Source organism: Rosa chinensis, chromosome 3 (genome assembly GCF_002994745.2).
Source record: "Rosa chinensis cultivar Old Blush chromosome 3, RchiOBHm-V2, whole genome shotgun sequence".
NCBI lineage: Eukaryota > Viridiplantae > Streptophyta > Magnoliopsida > Rosales > Rosaceae > Rosa > Rosa chinensis.
Genome location: NC_037090.1, coordinates 4,149,722 through 4,170,575, shown reverse-complemented (window position 1 = coordinate 4,170,575; position 20,854 = coordinate 4,149,722). Strand labels below are relative to the sequence as shown.

General features: G+C 37.4%; 3 protein-coding genes across 3 annotated transcripts; 1 reads left to right on the top strand and 2 right to left on the bottom strand.

Moving 5' to 3' along the window:
• Window positions 1-3,647: 3,647 nt before the first annotated feature.
• LOC112193948 (zinc finger BED domain-containing protein RICESLEEPER 1-like) lies at window positions 3,648-4,934 on the top strand. Its single transcript, XM_024334213.1, has one exon. It carries the CDS (start codon window positions 3,648-3,650, stop codon window positions 4,932-4,934), a length of 1,287 nt encoding a protein of 428 aa, XP_024189981.1.
• A 7,503-nt stretch (window positions 4,935-12,437) lies between these two features.
• On the bottom strand, window positions 12,438-13,765 carry LOC121052065. The gene is made up of 4 exons (XM_040515950.1): window positions 13,717-13,765; window positions 13,548-13,637; window positions 13,298-13,384; window positions 12,438-13,206 (listed from the first exon to the last, which is right to left on the bottom strand). The coding sequence occupies exons 2-4, from the start codon at window positions 13,635-13,637 to the stop codon at window positions 12,865-12,867; spliced, it is 519 nt and encodes a 172-aa protein (XP_040371884.1). The 5' UTR covers window positions 13,717-13,765; the 3' UTR covers window positions 12,438-12,864.
• Window positions 13,766-14,886: 1,121 nt separating this feature from the next.
• LOC112193947 lies at window positions 14,887-18,961 on the bottom strand. The gene is made up of 2 exons (XM_040516905.1): window positions 16,469-18,961; window positions 14,887-15,444 (listed from the first exon to the last, which is right to left on the bottom strand). Exons 1-2 carry the CDS (start codon window positions 18,959-18,961, stop codon window positions 14,887-14,889), a joined length of 3,051 nt encoding a protein of 1,016 aa, XP_040372839.1.
• Window positions 18,962-20,854: the final 1,893 nt, after the last annotated feature.

Below are 20,854 nucleotides of genomic sequence, written 5' to 3'. Positions count from 1 at the left end.
TTTACGTACTACATGAGGACACATGTTTTCTACTATTCCTTTGTTATATGGAGTTCAATCAATTAGGGCGCGAAGATCAAGAAGTTTAGAAAATGAGAGATGAAGGATCGAGAGAGTCTGATAGAGATGGACGAAGAGAAAACTGATCGAGCTTAGCTGGAGTGATAGAGTTTGCATCGGTAGGTCCAACAAAATTAAGATTTGCTTGCCTGTTTTTTTTTGGGACAGAATCTTCAGTAGTCTTTCTCTTTTCTCTTTTCTCTTTTCTTGTTTTGGCCATGAACGTACCTTCCAATATTATATCTAAACGGAATCCTCCTCACAAATAATTTTCGTGGATTATTATCATTTTGTTTTGGGATCAGGCCAATCAAGCTTTTCAAATTTGACGTGATCATATGACGTAGGGTTGTATGGAATGGCTTGGCTATGCTTCTGTTACCTGGCATTGTCAAGTAGGAACTTAATACTAATGGCCTTTGAGTCCCCTTCTTCATTAATTCTACTGTAAATGAACCCTTCTTCATCTGATGGCCGAAAAAAAAAGAGATCATACTATATGTCTAGAGAAAAGGAATGATCTAAGGCTTGCTCAATAACCTCTTCTTTGAGAATCATCACCTCGATCTTTATCCCCTCCCTGAAACTTGCCAAACCAATCAGGCGGTCAGGCCGGCCATCCCATTCCTATACGAGGCACTATGATTACCCTTCAATCCCAAACTCCATTAATTTCTCTCCAAAAATCTCAACCACTTAATTTTCCGTGCCAAGAAAATTACTGGATCAACCGGTCAGACTTTGAAACTGAAAATTCTTGTATACACGGCGATACAAGTCCACATACAACAAACATGCAAATCTCAGCCGTCCATATGTGGAGTCAGTTATTTATTATTCAAAATAGTCCTATCTCAGCAGTATGTAAAGTTACACGTACCCAAGCAAAAACTCTTGCACATAACACAAATCAGAAAGTTCATATCGTTTACACATTTGTTTGAAAGGAGATGCTAAATAAAATCCTAACAAGTAGTTTCTGTATTTGGGGTTACTTCCATGTCATCTGTAATTGCTAAAACTAACCACTACGAAAAAAATGCAGCGGATCGAAAAACATGAACATATTAGAGTGCTACTTCAAGTCTAGCACTTCATTATAAGTATTACTATTTAGGCAAATCATTCTTTCAATTATGTTTTTGTCAAAGTCAGTTTTCAGAACTACAGACTGATTGAGGTAAACAACATACCCTAAGGGTGTACATGAGGATGACAAGTCAAGAATTGGATAATCCCTCGAAGGCTTGAACTGAGCCGTCTGGAATCTCTCTCAGACTCAAACCCTCTCTACCTCCCATTGACTCGATCTCTCCTTCGAAACCCAAACTATCCAATAATCAAACACATAAAGTGTTAATCTGTTCATTCAAATCGTGTCTACAGCCGGTGAGTCTTTTCTTTTGGTTAATTTTTGTTTTAATTTTAGTTAGAAGCTCTTGGATTCATTCAATTCATGTTCTAAGTTGAGTGATTTCTAATGTTTTTGCTGTTTTACATCTTGCTTACTGATGTTGAATCTCAAGTGGAATCGATCTCTGTTGCAGTATTGCCATTAATCTCAAGTGAAATCGAATCGGTCTCTTTCAAGTAGATATTTTATCTATGAGTTCTGAACCCATTACTTTTTTTTTTTTGGTCGGAATCGATCTCTGCAGGGTCTCTCAATTATGTGATGTTCTAGGTTTTCAAGTTTTGGAGATTAACTAATTCTGGGCTTTGTTTTTTGTTTGGGTATTTGCTTTTGGATATCAGGTCCCGATTGGCATTGCTTTTAGATAGTTGGAAAGCTAAAAGCTCATCATTATTATAGAGGTGAGGTGAGGTCCAGTTTGTGACTTTGTTACTTTGTTTGATAATTGATTGTTTCTGTCATTTTGTGGTTGTTGATATACTTATATAGAGCTCTTATTTTTGTTTGATTGTTTCTGTGGTCCAGTTTGAATGTTTGATTAGGTTGCATTTTTGTGGTCCATTTTTAATGTAATGTTTGATTAGGTTTTAATGTAATGATTATGTGGTCTAGTTTTAATTTGTAATGTTTCGTACTATTAATCAGGCATTTTCAAACTTAACAGTTCATGCTTCCATCATCATTGATGGAAGGTTAGTCAAACTAAGGAAACTTCCTTAGTTTTGATTCTATTTATCTTTGCATCTTGTTGCTGTGAATTACTGAATTGAGTGAATTCTGTAATCAGAAATCAATCAATGACAAGTCTTTTGTTTTATTTTTTGTTCCAATATGTTCTTTTTTTTTTTAATGTGTCTCTTACTCTGTTTTTTTTTTCCAATCTCAAGCATTGAAGGCTTCAAGGTCGAGCAGAATAGGAGCATTGGAGCAAACGTTTGGAACAAGAGGTCAATTTATGTACTAAGCTATGGAATGATCAAGGATGTGATATGTTATATATGCTAGTGCTAAGAATTAGACAATTTGTGAACTGTTTTTCACCTTTTTGTTATATATGGAAGGATGTTACGTGTTATAATGTTACATATGCTAGTGAACTGTTTTTGACCTTTTTGTTGAATTAGACCAATTAGTGAACAAATTTGTGAAGCGTTGATGCTGTGTGAACTTGTGATGTGTGAATTGTTGTTGGGTTTGTTAATTTATGGTTTTTGTTTTCTTCCTTTTTTCTGTAGCTATGGGTACACAAAGCAGAAATCTGAGTCAAACCAGTAGCTTAAGCCCTTCTATTAGTTCTGCCATGCATATAGAGTGTACTGCAGCTTTAGGGCAATCCCCTTTAGGACCACCCACTCAAACACTCCCACCTTCAGCTATAGGTTCAGGTTCAGGTGTTGAATCTGAATCTGGCAGTGACAACATACAACCCCCTGCTGTAATTGGGCAGAAAAGAAAAAAGCCTGCTACCAAAAGTCCTCTTTGGGCATAGTTTACTAGATGTAAACTCCCGAACTCAGACCAAATAGATACATGTTGGTGCACTTGTAAATATTGTAATGAGAAAGTCTTGTGTGATAGTAAAAAGAATGGGACAAGCTCAATGTGGTCACATACTAGGAAATGTGGCAGTCATCCGTTACACGCAGAATCTGATCCCAAGCAGGCTAAGTTAAATAAGGATAATGTGAGTGGAGCCTCAACATACCATAAGTATTGCCGGAAGAGGTGTGATGATAGGTGCATAGATATGATTATCAAGGATGAACTTCCTTTTAGGCATGTAGAGAAAGAATGATTTCAAGCTTTCTATAAAGAATTAGAGCCTCAATGGCCTGGAATGAACATAAAGCAGGTTGCTAACGGTGTCTTAGATAGGTTTAATTTTGAAAAGGCTGTATTGTTTAGTCAATTAAGGGCAAATGAGACAAGGATCTCAATTACCACCAACACTTAGATCTCGATCCAGAATATAAATTACTTGGTGTTAACTGCCCATTTTATGGACAGTGACTGGAAATTGCACAAAAGGATCATAAACTTTTGTACAATTACTAGTCATAAAGGATAGGAGATTGGAAGGGTAGTAGAGCAGTGTTTGAGGCAGTGGGAGATCACTAAAGTGTTTACCATCGCGGTAGACAATGCTAGCGCTAATGATGTAGTTGTGGCATACATGATGAGAAGGTTGAGGGGTTACAAGACTTTGATGTTTGGGGGAGAGTTTCTACATTTAAGATGTGCATGCCACATCATAAATTTAATAGTTAGGGATGGTTTGAAGGAGTTAGAAGCTGGGATTGCTGCTATATGGAACTGTGCTAAGTATGTTAGGAGTTCATCGCAAAGACTTGACAAGTTTAGGGAGTTTGTTGTTTTGGAACAATGCAGGGCAAATGCCAATATTCCATTAGATGTAATCACAAGATGGAATAGCACATATCTCATGCTTGAAGCTGCACTCAAGTATGAGACTGTGTTTGAAAGAATGGTTGAAGAAGATAGTCAGTTTAAAGCATATTTCAATGAAACTGACAAAAATGGCAGAAGCAGGGTTGGACTCCCATCTAATGAGGACTGGAGGAATGCACAAGCCTTTTGCTTGTTCTTGAAAAAGTTTTATGAAGCTATGGTGAAGCTTAGTGCTTGGAAAAAAATCACAGCAAATATATTATTTGTTGAAATGATAACTTTACAAACTGAGATTGACAAGGCCATGAACGCAGAAGATGAAGTTTTAAAGAGGGTTGCTACTTCAATGAAGACCAAGTTTAACAAATATTGGGGAAGCTTTGAATCGGTGAACAAGATAATTATGATAGCTAATGTTCTTGACCCAAGATACAAGCTACAGTGGGCAGAAGTAGCTATGGAAAAGGTCGATGCAAGCTATGAAACGATTAACTCAATACAAGGGGACTTGAAGAAAATATTGTTGAACATGTATGATGAATATAAGGGCAGCGAAGGTAGCAACCAAACTGAACAAAGCATGGCAGAAGATTTTGGATTGGAAGGGGATGACTTGGAGAACCTTGATGAAGTCAGCAGGAAAATAGCAAGGGAGAGGATGGCAGAGCAATCCCAATGCATAAGAAATGAAGTTGATCAATATTTATCGGATAGGTATGTCAGCCTCTTGGCAAAAAAAATTGAAATTCACAAGTGGTGGAAGGCCAATGAGCAAACCTATCCAGTCCTATCAAAGCTAGCAAATGATATTTTTGCTATTCCATGCTCAATAGTGGCTTCGGAGAATGCATTCAGTTTAGGATCAAAAGTGGTGGATCCTTTTAGAGCTTCATTGACACCAAAAATGGTGGAAGCCCTTGTTTGCACTTCGGATTGGTTAAAATATGATCCCCCAAACTTCTATAAAGATCCCGCTAAAGATGACCTTGAGATGCACCACACTTTGGAGGAACTTGAGAGCGGTAAGCCATTGAAAATGTGGATTTTCTGATTCATAACTGAGCAAGCATAATATTGTTATTAACCTCTTTTTTGTTCTTTTCCATAAAATGCTTTTAATTAGGGAATTGATGCATCAATTAACAGTACCACTTCTGTTCAAACTGATGTCTAGCAGCCTACAGGTGCTTGTAAGGTATGCAGCTGTCTAATTCCATCTCTAACTAGCTTGTTTTAATTATTGTATGTTTGTGAAGTTAAAATAGTTGTTTGACTTACTTCAAACCTAATCGAGATTATAACTGATAAGTGTTGTAGTCTTCTCTTAAGTGTTATTAGATTTTTGGTTCATTGCTGAACTTCATTGACACCAAATTTCATGTGTTTGGCAACATTGCAGTTTGGCAGATTGTAGATTGCAGATTTTTGGTTCAACTGCTACTGTCTATTTGTTGTTTTGTTTAATTCCCTTGTTTTTTCATATGAACTTTCAGTTTAGTTATTCAGATTATTGTACATTTATTTGAACTTTCAGTGAAGTGATTTTATGAACTATGAATTGGAATTCTTGAATTTGTATGAAGTATGAACAATTAAGTGATGAAATGAAGCAATGAAGTTGATGTATCATGAATGAGACTTATATACTTATTTTCCAATTTTTTTCCTTTACTTATTAATCTGGGCTTTTTAAAATTACAGATGGGTCACATTGGAATTTTGGCCCAAGCATAAACTTGGTTGGAGGCCCAACCAACCGATACCAACCAAGTCTCTCGGTATACCGACTTCGGTGGCCGGTAGTGGTTTTCCATTTTATGTATCAAACTAAGCCGATACGGTACATGATTTTGGCCCTGCGACTCTGGTACCGAACCGAGCCCAGCCCTAATTAAGCATAAAAGGTCATATTACCATGCATAATCTTGATATCTTTCAGGCCCTCCAGTAAGGACAACGTACTCCTTCACGTACCAATTAAACAATAAGCCAATAAGCCATTCTGACCATTCAATCTCCAACGCGCATTTCTTACCACAAATCATTAGCATGCAGAAGTCATGCCAAGCCATCAGACTCTGATAGAGTACTCGTCAACTTACCAAGTTCAACGACTCCATGCAAAAATTGCCTGCACTAGCCAACTTTTGGGTTGTTACGTTGCTTCTTTTAAGTAGGAAGACAATTTACGTCATCGTATAACAAAAAGATAGATAAAATTATAGGCTGCAATTGACGAATTTACTAATTTATTGTTGCAGTAAGAAGTCTATTTACTAATCGTTCACAAACCTTGGCAATTGACGATTTTCATTTAGAACTATATTATAAGTTGTTTACAATTTAATAAGTGACTCGATCTGTCGTGGTCCTAGGTGCATGGTGAGCTATTATATAATTGTAATTTTACGTACTCCATTAATTAAGATATAGACATTTCTGCTATTAAAATAATAATAATAATAATATAATAAAATAATCTAGTTCAATTAGGATTTAGAACAGATCGAAAAATTAAAAAAAAAAATTCAGAACATGATCTAATAGTGAATAGAAAAGGCTGAATCATAATTCAACTATGAAACGTACATAATATCTGATTATGTTCTAATAACATAAAGCACTATGGATCGGAGTGGAGGCTGTGGCGGAGGCCCGAGCTTGAGCCTGAACTGCTCCTTCTACGACCACATTCACCATTTTCGCGTCCGGTCCGTTGGATGTGGTATGGTTCCAACTTTTTTTTCCCTTATCTGCAGGGGCGGATCTAGGTATGGGGTGGGGAGGACTCAAGCCCTCCCCAAACTTTTGGGTTGAAAAAAAATCTATATATATGATGTATATTTTTTGTTTATATGTATGTTTGTTTAACGAAACCCACCCGAACTCCCGAATTATCAAAGTCAAACTCTCTAGCTCTCCCATTCTCTCCGTCCATCACAAATTCTCATTCTTCGTCTTCTTCTTCTTCCCAAAAAGGCCTAAATTCCTAACTAAATTCAATCTTTAAACACTTGAACTCTCAAGTTCTCATCTCCCCACTCTTGCATTCCCACACTTGTGCATAATTGTACTAAAAAAATTTATGTAGCCCTCCCTATTTTCGAATCCTAGATCCGCCACTGCTTATCTGGCCGGGGATGCGTGTGTCCTATCCCTCTTAGAGTAGTTGGAAAAATTGTGAATAATAAGGATACGAATACCCCAGCTCCTAGAGGCAAATTGATGATGATTTGATTGAGACCATATCCCGCGTGCGGAAAGAAATAATTTTTCACGTTGAGGTCGGTAAAAGCAAAGATCAAGAACACAGTTAGTGACAAAAAAGCGTGAAAATAATCTATAGGCTTTATTCACCCTTCAATCCCAAACTCCATTGATTTCTCTCTAAAAATCTCAACCACTTAATTTTCCGTGCCAAGAAAATCACTGGTTCAACCTGATAAAGTAATTTGGGGTTCACATCCAAAACCAATTGGCAATGGATGAAGTGGCCCAAACCCTTATGAACTCATAGGCAAGGTCCCATTTTTCCCATGTGGGATGTATATATTCTCAACACGCCCCCGCACGAGTGACGAATTTTCAAGCCATACATGTGGACAACTTTTGGGTGACGTGGAGCCCGTGTGGCCGTGAGGCATGCACACGTGGGTAACCCGCTCTGATACCATGATAAAGTAATCTGGGGTTTACATCCAAAACCAATTGGCAATGGATGAAGTGGCCCAAACCCTTATAAACTCATAGGCAATGTCCCATTTTTCCCATGTGGGATGTATATATTCTCAACACAACCCGTCAGACTCTGAAACAGTACTACTCACTTTCCAAGTGCAAAAACTCCTGCACACAAGTCAAAAAGTCCGTATCGTTTACACATTTTGTTTGAAAGGAGATGGTTGAACAACTTACCAATCCCGTGGAGTCTAGCTTCTGAAGGCATGGGAAGCCACTGCCATTGCCAGCGTTACTCAGTCCCAAACACTTATTACATATAACGCACGTATGATGTACTACTTTAAATTTTTACCTCAAACTTTACCTAAAATTAGGACCGTCATTTTATTTGGATTGGATTAACATAAATCCACTTTCTTTTTATTCAAATCTTTGCATAATTGGTTTCGGAATGTATTCAAGGTACCAAATTTTACTCATTAATCCATATTTACTAACATAAAGTAGTGATCAAATATATCGGATATAAATAGAGTATAGGGTCATTGTACCTTGTCAACACAAACATAAAAGCACGAATAAAAGTGCGCTCCTAAATGGACGAGCAATTCTGCTTCACGAAGAGTTTATATAGGTGACGTGACCGGGTCATTGTGCCTTGAGTTGTGTTCCCCACTTCCTTGCAGTTCTGAAGAGTTTCCAATTATGTTTTCTCCTACTTTTGAGGTAAATTCTTCCTTTTCCCATTTATATTTGGACTGGACTCCTCATGTAGGCCTCATCATGGGTCGGGCTAGGGCCAGCCCTACCCTAAATTTTAGGGCTTAGCGTAGGGCTGGGTTGGGTTTTGACCAAGTCAACAAAATTTAGGGTCGGGCCGGGCCGAGGCTTCAATACGTAAGCCCTTACCCGCCCTTAAGGCCCATTCCGCAAGGGCCGAAAGGGCGAGCTGGGCCAGCCCTTTTCAAATAGGGTAGGGCCGGGCCTTTGTTTAACTCTCATAAAATAGAATTTCGGTAAAACTGTATCGTTCATATATTCAATAATCTGAAACTCAAAAGAAAAGGGAAGAAAAAAAAATCCGAACTGAAAAACAACTTCAATCATCATACATTCATACTTGAGAATATGCTACTTGAGAACCTAAGGTTCTAAGCTAATTACAAATAAGTGAACTGTGAATAACTAAAAATCCCACTGAACCTTTAATTACACATTCTCATTGAAATTGCACTGAGACTGAGCCACTGAGGCTACAAACAATACTATTCATCAATTAACAAAAGTTGCAATCTCTTTACAAAAACTAAAGCAGTGTTCGATTTAACACTTGCAATCTTCCTTCTTAAGCTAAGCTTCCTTCATCTCTTACTAAACAGAGAACCAGCAATAGTGCAATACATACATATATTTCAGTTCATTTTCACTTTCTGCAACATTAAAGTTCCACGCCAATCCATTAAAGACATATATTCTTAAATCATGATCAATTGATGTAACAAATTATATGGTAACCAAGAATTTGGAACACTCACCAACGACATCAATCAGTAGCAAGATGACCTTAGTATGATGTGCCAAATATTCCATGAAAGATTGTACAACATAAGTGCAGCCTTGCACATTAAACATTACAAATTAATGCAACAGCAAGAGAATCCAACATGTGGTAAAAGAGATCAGATATAAGTGATCAGTAGCACATCAAACATCAAACATTGGGAATCTGTGAACAACAATAAAAAAACTCTATATAAACTAACTTACCCACTGCCCCGCTCCATACAAATTGGGTAGTGATAGATCATATATGTTTCAACAACCAAGATAACTTTCATTGCCAAGAACAGAAATAAACATTTAGACTACACTCACCAGATTAGTCACACACAATATTGCCGGCATCTTCTTCAAATCTGGGAGTCTCTTCTTCCTTCTCTCTCAACCCAACCAGAAAACCACAAACGTCACTCAAAAACTCAAATTGAACAGTAACTATGTAAAAAGAGTACCGAATGAACAACTACTGCACGCTGAACAGAAAACACAATTCCTCCTCCTTGCAAGTCTGTTATTGCTTTCATCTCTTCCACTATTATAAACTTATAACCAAGGTTCAAAAAATCGCTAGGCGCTAGTCGGGCGGTGACTAGGAGATCAGCACCCAGGCGCCTAGGAGGTTTTTATTTTTTATAAATTTTATTTTATTATATAACATATAGTTATATAAAATCTAAATATATTCATCAATCCCACCTTTGACTTGGTCAATTACTATCATGAATGTTGCAAAATGTGAGTAGTGTCATAAAATATAATTTTAGAGCTATTGTATCTGACATAAGCCTTTTTTTTTTTCACCATTTTAGCAAACTATGCCTTAATTGTCTAAAACAAAAAGCAAACAGTGGAAATCTTTTAAGCATTCCAAGTTTTTAGTCTCTCTCTCTGTGTTCTACGATCTAAAATCTCCAGATGCCTTCTTCTCTCTGTTGGTTACTCTCTCAGTGAGTCCTACATATTTTAGATATTAAATTCTCAGATCCCTTCTTCTTGCCAAGCCCCTCGCTCACACCAAGCATCTGGATCTTCTTCATCTTAAACCCAGATCTTGATTCTTGAACTTCAATTTCCTATGTCTCTTAAATCCTAGGCAGATATGGCTTCTCTTTCAAAAGCAGCAGCAGGAATGATGCACGTATGGTTAGTTACAAAAGCAGCAGCAGAAATACCCAACCCCGCCTAGCCCAGACACGACGACTGAGCATCTACCGCCCAGCCACCTAGGCAGTCTGCCCTCCCAAAGCCACTGATTACACATTAATCGAGTCAGGAAGCTGCCGCCCAGGCCGCCTAGCCCAGACAAGATGATTGAGCATCTACTGCCCAGCCGCCTAGTCCGCCCAGGCGCCCGCCTAGGCCGTCTGCCCACCCAAAGCCACTGATTACACATTAATTGAGTCGGGAAGCCGCCGCCCAGCGTCTGGGCGGCCGATTTTTAGAACACTGCTTATAACACACACAAAAGAAAAGGGTAAGGATAAAGGATGTAACCAGATATAAACAGAGTTTAGCTAATCAATAATCAATATATAATATCACCGACATCAACAAACTGAATGGGAATGAGAGATTACCTCATCAACCTAGCTCGAGACAGAGAAAGATTCGAACCCAGCTCGCGCCAACAAGAATGTTCAAACAAGCTCCTCATAGCCTCATGCGCTCCTCGATCTCGATCCGTCGCAAACTCCTCGATCTTCGATCAGTCGCAAACTCCCCAGGCTCTATTTTCGTCCCGACTCATCCTCAGCTCACCTCGCTCAACATCACAGGCTCAGCTCGCCTTGTGTCTACTCCACCTCGATCTTCGATCCGACTTGTCGCAAGCTCGCCTTGCGTCTACGGGATATTGGGATAGCGTCTGGCCGTCTGCCGTAGGTGGTGGCTAAGAGAGGCGGTCTGGACTTTGATGAAGTAACAACGGGTTTGAGAGAGAGGCGACCTATGTTTGAGAGAGACTCGACAGCGTGAAACTGTGAAGGTGGGATAGCGTCTGCTACTCTGCCGTCTAGGGTCTGCTTTTGCCCTATTGCTACTTGAGTTGGACTTGGACAGTTGGGCTTCTTACCTTCAGCCTTTGGGCCTTAAAGGCATAGACTCGATTTAAGAGACCAATTTTGTACATATTCAAATAATACATCAAAACTCCCTTAGTTTTTTACACATGTAAATATGTAATATTGTAATAGAAAATAACAAAAATATAATTTTAAATTTTAGGGCCGGGCTTTTAGGGTAGGGCCAGGCCTAGCCCTAAAGGCACTACAAAAAAAAATTGCAATAGCCACGGCGCCCTGCCGTAGCGAAAAGCTGTTTTGCCGTGGCAAAAAAGCATTTGCGACGGCTCTGCGACGGCAAAGCTTCTGACGCCGTTGGTGGCGTCGCCAATATCTTTAGCCACGGCAAAATGCCGTCGCAAACCACTTTTGCGACGGCAAAGATCTTTGCGACACTTACTCTGCGACGGTTTCATGCTACCCCTAATGCCGTCGCCATTACAAAATATACTACGGCAAATTTCCGTCGCAGCATAATTAATAATAAGATAATTATATTACTTCGTGCCAAAATTTGTTTCCTACCAAATTTGTTTCCCGCCAAATTTTTTCCCGCCAATTTTTTTTTGCTGCCAAACTAATTTGCTTCCCGCCAATTTTTCAATATCAAATTTTGCTACGGTCTCGTTGCCATAGCTTCGGTGTGGTGTTATATAGAGATATATTCTTGGCTACGGCAATTCACCGATGCTAGTAGCCAGCCAATTTTTTTTTTTTTAACAAAACCTGTCTTTTTGCAATATCCAAAAATGGGATAAAAATATCAATACACAACACATATATTGTTCATTAACTCATCTATTTCATTGCAATGTAATTAAGTTGTTGCACTACCATTATAGGTAATTAAAAGAAGTACAAATTAAGTTATGCCCAAAACCAAGTTCCTAATGAAGACAACCAAGAGTAACACTTAACAAAAATATGCAATAACATATTGAAACTTAGCCCATTGCTCTATCACTGCTTGAATCTGGATTCCCTTCTTCTCCTACAGACTCCCTCCGAATTTCATGGTCACTAGTTGCATCTGAAACCTAAGACATCAAAAAAAAAAAAATTAGATATATCATGTATGGCTTTGCATATCACCCTTTTTCAATGTCACACCATAACCCAATTCCAATAACCAGACACGCAGATTCGCAGGTTGCATCATTTTTTATAATCATATTACAAAGAGAATGACAGTATGAGAGGAAATTTCAAACCAAGTGTCATCAAAGCTAGTGTTTCTTTTACAAGTTGATCTAGTATGTATATTCATCATTGATAAAATAACAGCAAAGGGGAAACAGATCAAATAATAGAACAATTGTAGGACTGAGGACACTTGAAACAATTGTAGGACTGAGGACATATATGATCATAATAAAACATTATCATCGACCTGCCTACTATACACATACAGAACTAACAAAAGTGACATACTTAAACAAGGAAAAACATCCCACTAAAAAGACCTTTTAGAGACCTTTATACAAAACCAACATATGATCTATATAGGGAAGCATATTAAACTAAACAATTCTTGTCAAAGCTGAATAGATCTTATCACCAACTATATATTTCTTGTCAAAACAAACTGAAATCTCAATGTCTCCGCATTACTTCATATTTCTTGTCTTGCTATATTATCTCATCAATACCATCTAATAAATTGTGCACATCAAATAAGAGCTAAATATTCAAACAATTATTCTTGTGATGACAAACCTGTCCATTTTGATCTATGCCTCTCTTCTCTTTGTTCTCCAAAAAATCAATTCGAGCTTGTAGCATATTAAGCTGATCCTGAAACTTTTTTGCCACAGATTCAGTTACTTTCTGTATTATATCATCAGTGGTTTCAGAGGAATTTGGTGCATGTGGGTAGACAAATCTTCTAGGCACGGCAGATCCATAGGTGCGACAATATCCATGGCCATCCTCTCCAATCAATTCATGAAATATACGGTCTTTGACAGCCTGAAGGTTCCTTTGGTCCTCAGGTTCTAATAAAAGTCGTTTTTCATATTCTTCCTACATTCAAGTATAGAATTACCAGCTTGAAAAGAACATATAAATTAGAAACTGAAACATTATCATACAATATACTAAAAATAAAGCTTACAATGACTTCAACTACTTCTGGTTTTGACTGGTCTCGTGCTTTTTTCCACACATTCATCTTATCAGTTTCTTCTCCATTTTGCTCCATCTATCAAATGCAAAATAATAGCAAACTGAATCTATAATATTCCAATCCAAATTTACATATTTTCAGATTTCAATACAAGAATCAAATTTATAGATGAAATGGAAAAAAGAAGAAACTCATCTCCTACCGAAGAAACACATAAATGTAGAATGCAGTGGAATACCTCAAATCGTAATTGAGCAAAGTGTTTTCGACCAGTAGTATGAACTGGTCCACGAAGCTCCCTATTGATAGAATTTCTTCTTGCTATCATCTGCAACATCAATGTCAAGGTTAAATGGTAGTGATTCTGGTATTCGATAATCTATTTATAAAAATTGTGCCACTAATACCTTAGCTTCCTCACTACTCCAATAGGCAACTAGCTCACTCCATTGCTCTGTCACAATATTGGCAGGAACTTTTGAAAGAATATCTAGATCTTCTTTGTTTTTCTCAAAGAAGTTGAGTTTCGTTTTGCTTTTATGATCCTTCCACAGACTATTGCAACATCTCAAACATACAGTTTTATATCCTTCTGGAACATTCAGCAAATTATCCTACGAAACATTGATAGGTTAGGATTAGTCTATACTTGAAACTAGTACTTATGCTTCATAATTTTAAAACAAATCAAAACCAAAAACTAATTGCAAATACATGGAATCAAGTTTTTTTTTCTTTCATTCAAGTGTTTACCAACAAATATAAATGACATATGTACCTTAACTTCTTTCCATATTCCATCTTTCACTTCAGCTCCAACAGACTTCCAATCAATTATTGTAAGGGGAATTCTTTGCCCATCCCTTACAATTTGTCCTAACTGCGACTTTAATTGGGCAGCCTTATCTCCCACAGGTTGGAAGGTAGAATCAAACTTGATTTCGACTTTAACTCCAGTATTCCATTCTGAGATACCCTTATTTTGACCTCTGGAACTTTCAGCAGTAGCTTGTACTTCCATCTCTAACCAAGTGTTAAAAATATCAAATTGTAACTTTAAAACAAAAAAGATACTACATTACAAATATATTAGATATTGATGTACCTGCTGGTGGAGATGGTAGTGCAGGGGGTGGCGGTGGTGGAGGAGGAGGTGGAGGAGGTGGAGGGGAAGGAGATGGTGGTGGCAATCTTGAAGACGGTGATGGCTGTTGTGATGAGGAAATACTGTTGCTTGAAGATTGAGAGCTGCTGGAACTCAAATATTCAGACATGGTGCGTGGTCGACCAATCTTCCTTTTCTTCATGGTTAACTGAAAAAGGACATTTACAATTATATGAGAACATAATGTTTCGAATTGAAATAACCAACAAGTTTTATATGATAGAAATACCACAGTTTATTATAAATTGAAATGACAGAATCACATTCCATTGTCCAAAAAAGACCGTAATTAATATCATATATTCCATACACGAATACCAAGTTCCAGCAAACAAAAAAGACCTACGCACACAAAAATCTGCACCTATAAGTGCCATCTTAACCTACATCTACTATATTACAAGTTACGGTCTCAATCATCCATTTCAACATCCATTGACTCGCTTGAAATACTAGCTTCTTCAGTATTGTTAGTTTGCACAAGGGATAAGTCTCTTGAAGGCATGTCAACAACATTCAGCCATTCTTGCGCTGAAGGATCTAGAGCATACCAAACTTGATGAGCTTGAGATGCCAATATGAAGGGTTCATCCCCTATGCAATCATTTTTGTACAACAAACGCTTGAAGTTAACTAAAGGAAAGTTAAAATGGTCTAACTTTATACCTGTAGCAGGATTAACCCAATCACACTTAAACAAAACATATTTGATATCAATACCATAAGAGATTTTGATAATATCTGTCAATCTCCCATAGTATGGTGAGGAGTCAATAGAAAGATTCTTGTCTGCTTGTAAAGTTACACCACTATTCTGTGTTGAGCGATGATTATCAAGACTTTTCACTCGAAAGAAAAACCCATTCGCATTGTAAGAAGTCAATCTCTTTGCTGATGGACTAGGAGAATTAGACAAAGCAATAACTTCTTCTGATAACAATACAGAACTTGTTCTTTGCAAATTGATAACCTGATTTAGGTAGACAATAGTTAAAAACTGCACACTATAAGACACCGAAAGATGAACTAAATATATCTAATTATAGCTAGCAACATACATGCTCCTTAAACTAGTTTGCAAATTCCCGAAAATGAACTCTCTGAACATAGTGTTCATTTGCAGCAGGAAATTGTCGTCGAATAGTAATAAGATGTTCACTGCAAAGTAGTAAGAACATCATTACTTTTCTGCCCAGAAACTCAGAAACTATCCATTAAGTAACTGACCATGTAACTAAGTAACTGACCATGTAACTGGTCAAGTAACTGACCATGTAACTGACCAAGTAACTGAGTAACTGACCATGTAACTGACCATGTCACTGACCATGTAACTATAACTAGTCAAGTAACTAACCATATAACTGGTCAAGTAACTGACCAAGTAACTGACCATGTAACTGACCATGTAACTGACCATGTCACTGACCATGTAACTGTAACTGATCAAGTAACTGACCATGTAACTGACCATGTCACTGACCATGTAACTGACCAAGTAACTGACCATGTAACTGTAACTGGTTAAGTAACTGACCAAGTAACTGACCATGTAACTGACCATGTAACTGACCATGTAACTGTAACTGGTCAAGTAACTGACCATGTAACTGACCAAGTAACTGACCATGTAACTGTAACTGGTCAAGTAACTGACCAAGTAACTGACCATGTAACTGACCATGTCACTGTAACTGGTCAAGTAACTGACCATGTAACTGACCAAGTAATTGAGTAACTGACCATGTAACTGTAACTGGTCAAGTAACTGACCATGTAACTAACCAAGTAACTGACCATGTAACTGACTATGTAACTGACCAATTAACTGTAACTGGTCAAGTAACTAACCAAGTAACTGACCATGTGATTATATACAGATTATAAAAAAACAAAACAATAAGCAACATGACATACTTGAGAAATGGTGTGACTGCCTCTGTATGGAATAAGATCCATCGATGAGCTTGTGTCCGAGTAATTTCCTCAAGTACAAAGTCTTTTCCCTTGTTTATATCGTCATCATTTTTTTTCCTTGCTGGTCTATTAAACTTGCTTTCCACATCATTGAGATACTGAGTACAGAAGTTCATGCACTCTTCCATCAAATAACCTTTAGCCATTGATGCTTCAGGACAAGCCCGATTCCTCACATATTCCTTCAAGGTCAGTAGATACCTCTCAATAGGATACATCCACCGAAAAATTACAGCACCAGCAATTAATGCTTCATCAGCTAAATGAATTAGTAAATGCTCCATTATATTAAAGAATGATGGCGGAAATATCTTCTCAAGTTCACAAAGTGTCAGCACTATACGAGCACGAGCCTTTTCTAGATCTGCTGCACAATTATCCATTGAGCATAACTGTTTAAAAAAACTACCCAGATCAATCAATGCCTGAACCACATTCTCTGGTAAAGAACTTCGTATAAATAAAGGAATAAGTTGCTGCAATAGAATATGGTTATCGTGGCTCTTAAGACCTCCAATACTACGATCATGTAAACGTACTCGACGTGCAATATTGGAAGCAGCTCCATCTGGCATTCGTGATCCTGATAAGGCTGAAAAGAACATATCTTTCCCCTTATTGTTCATCTCAAACTCAGCTGGATCAGCATACTCTGTACCAGACTCTCTCCTCTTTAGATGATATTGCTCCCTAATTCCCATAAGTTCCAGATCACGACGAGAATTCAAGTTGTCCTTAGACTTTCCAGCAACTCCTAATATTGAGAAAAGAACATTATCACAAATGTTCTTTTCTATATGCATCACGTCAAGGTTGTGACGTATCAGGTTGTCTTTCCAATATGGAAGCTCATAAAATATACTTTTCTTCTTCCAATTATGCTTCTTTTTCATCAAAGGATCATTATCAGGTTTTTGCACCCCAAGCACCTTCATTCGCTCTAGATCTTCCCGCTTGTACTCTGTAAGAACACCATTTGATTCCAATTGTGCAAGAAGATCAGCACCAGATAAAGTTTTAGGCTTCCTTCTATATTCTGTATTGCCATTAAATGACCTTGAATCTGCTCGATACTTGTGATCATAGGGTAACCACCGCCGATGAGTCATGTATGAAGCTTTTTTACCAAACTTCAACCGTTGGTAACCACTTTCAGAGTTGCATGATGGGCAAGCAAATTCACCTTTTGTACTCCACCCCGACAAGTTGGCATAGGTAGGAAAGTCATTAATCGTCCACAATAATGCAGCATGCATTTTAAACATTTCATTGCTGAATGCATCAAATGTTTCTACACCATCTTCATACAGTTCCTTCAATTCTTCAATAAGTGGCTGCATGTAGACATCAATTTTATCACCGGGTGCCTTAGGACCATCAATAAGAACAGATAGAAATATAAAGGGTTGCTTCATGCACATCATATGTGGTAAATTGTAGGGAACCAATATGATAGGCCAGGTACTATGAACTATATTCATAGACCTAAATGGGTTGAATCCATCAGATGCTAACCCAAGCCTTACATTGCGAATGTCTCCCGAAAAATTTGTGTGTTTTTGGTCAAAATCTTTCCATGCAAGAGAGTCTGCAGGATGCCTAAACACACCATCATCGGTTCTTTCCTCTCCATGCCATCTCATAAGCTTTGCTGTTTTTGAAGACATAAACAACCTTTGTAACCTTGGTTTTAAAGGAAAATATCTTGCTTGTTTTGCTGCTTTTCGTTTCCCAAGTGCTGCAACATCATTTGAACTACCATTGTTATCTTTCCATCGAGATGTCTTGCATATTCTGCATTCATCCAAATTTATGTCTTCATTTCTAAACAACATACAACTGTTAGGACATGCATCTACTGTTTCATAAGTGAATCCGAGATCTTCTGTTAACTTCTGCGCTTCATAATATGACTTGGGAAGTTGCACACCTTCAGGCATAGATTCTTTTGCTATCTCAAGTAAAGTTTTGAAGGATTTATCTGTCCATCCATGGAGCACCTTCGCTTGCAAAAGACGAACTGTATATGACAAAGCTGTGTGTCTTTTAGAACCCGGATACAATGGAAGGTTTGCATCCTCAAGAAGCTTCAAGAACTTCTTGGTAGGTTCATTTGCCCCTACATTAGGATTAGTTGAGTTTTCTTCACTAGTCTGATCATGTGTTCCTACATTAGGAGCTCCTAAAGCTTCTTGGACAAGTCTGACCATATCATCCTCCATATAAGAATCTAACCCAATACCATTTTGATTTCCATCCACTGGATGAACATAATGATTAGGCTCACCATGTTTATCCCATTTCCTATACTTCTTAAAGAAACCATAATCACGAAGATGCTGCCGCACAACTAATCTTACATAGAGATAACGATTTTCGCACTTTCTACAAGGACAATAAATCCTTGAACCCAGATCCCTATTGATGTATGCAAAAGTCAAAAATTGATCTATTGCATCATAATATGCTAGAGAATGCCTATCTGCTAAATCTATCCATGATTTGTCCATATTTCTCCTTAAGCAATCAGATTGAACATCTACGTCAAATAGCCAAGAAAAATACAGTTTATCAAATTATAACCATGACTACTAACCAAACAAAGGACTTCAAATAATTAACCAAAGTGAAGAAACATTGCCTACAACTGAGCTGCCATCAAAATACAACACAAAAACTATAAATTTCCAACATCAAAAGTATAAAATTACTATAAGCTAGTTCAGTCCCTAAAAGAAGGTAATTAATTAAGCAAAGAACATATACTCCAATTGCAATAAACATATAAGCTTTGTTCAAAAATACATTAAACAAAAATATATATAAAAGCAGCAAACAAAAAAGATAAAGCAGATAGCTTCTGCATTTATACCCAACAATCTCATCCAAGACACAAAAAAGTTGAGGCTTACCTTGAATTTTCTATGACGAGTGGAAGATAGATGATAGAGAATAGAGGACAGAGCAGATTAGCCTCCAAGTGATACGCAAATAACCTGCAAAGCCAAACAATAAGATGCAAACAGGTTATGAAGTATCAAACTTTAGTGCTTCAGGCAAACAAAACCAATTAACTGAAAGGGAATGAAATTCAGAAAAATCAGTAAACATGCATGAACCAAACACAATACAAAACTCTTTGGTGCTTTGCTGAAGATTTCCACATTTGTGGAAGCTTCTAAGTTTTCTAACGACACTAAGAAAACTGGACAAATTAAACTGACCATGTCAAAGTAACAAGAACATCATTACTTTTATGCCCAGAAACTAAGAAACTATCCACTAAGTAACTGACCATGTAACTGACCATGTAACTGACCAACTGACCATGTAACTGACCAAGTAACTGTAACTGGTCAAGTAACTGACCAAGTAACTGACCATGTAACTGACCAAGTAACTGACCATGTAACTGACCATGTAACTGTAACTGGTCAAGTAACTGACCATGTAACTGACCAACTGACCATGTAACTGACCAAGTAACTGACCATGTAACTGACCAAGTAACTGTAACTGGTCAAGTAACTAACCAAGTAACTGATCAAGTAGCTGTAGCTCACCCTAATCTTGAATACTTGCAAAAGAATACCAAAATTTCGACAGTCAAATCAGAACACTAGCAATGAAATCATCAAACAAAATTTCGTCCCGTTTTGTCCCCAAAGGCATAAGCATCATTTTTTTTCCCCTTCCAAAATGATCCATAGGGAGAGTGCTAAAGCTGGAAGGACTATATTACATATCATATACTGCTATTCTACATAATATGACAATTAAAAATTGAAGACAAGTTGATAAAGAAATAGCACATATATTCGAGTTTCACATTACATTAGTTCTATCTCTTATAAACAAATAGCACATTATTAGCTAATCAAATTAAACACCAGCCAACAAAACCAAGTATATATCTGTTTTCATTCAAAGAACCCTACAAGCTATAAAAGGCCATTACTCATAATACATATAAATATCCAAGTATCAAAACCAACCACTGAATAGGACCACGGAAAACTAAAACATAATCACAAACACATGCATATACCATTTAGCTGAAAGCTTCAGTGATAGGAGCATTTTAATGCGACGTTTTACTTGCTTTTCCCTACATTTCTTGCGTTATTTCCTTATTAAAACCCTGTTTATGAAAGTTTTCATTCTTTGATTGGGAAAGTTCATATTTGTAGAAAGTTTCTATTTTTATAGTTTCTATTTATCATTTTTAGTAAGTTTCCATTTTCGGTAGTTTCTATTTTTCAGTTTAGGAAAGTTTCTATTTTTCTTATTAGTTTCTATTTTCAGGACCTCCGAGCTAAATATGGAAATGAACTCATAAATGGAAAGAGGAGCTTGCGAACACCAAGGGGAGCAAAGATGAAGGTACATTGGAGTAGAAAAAT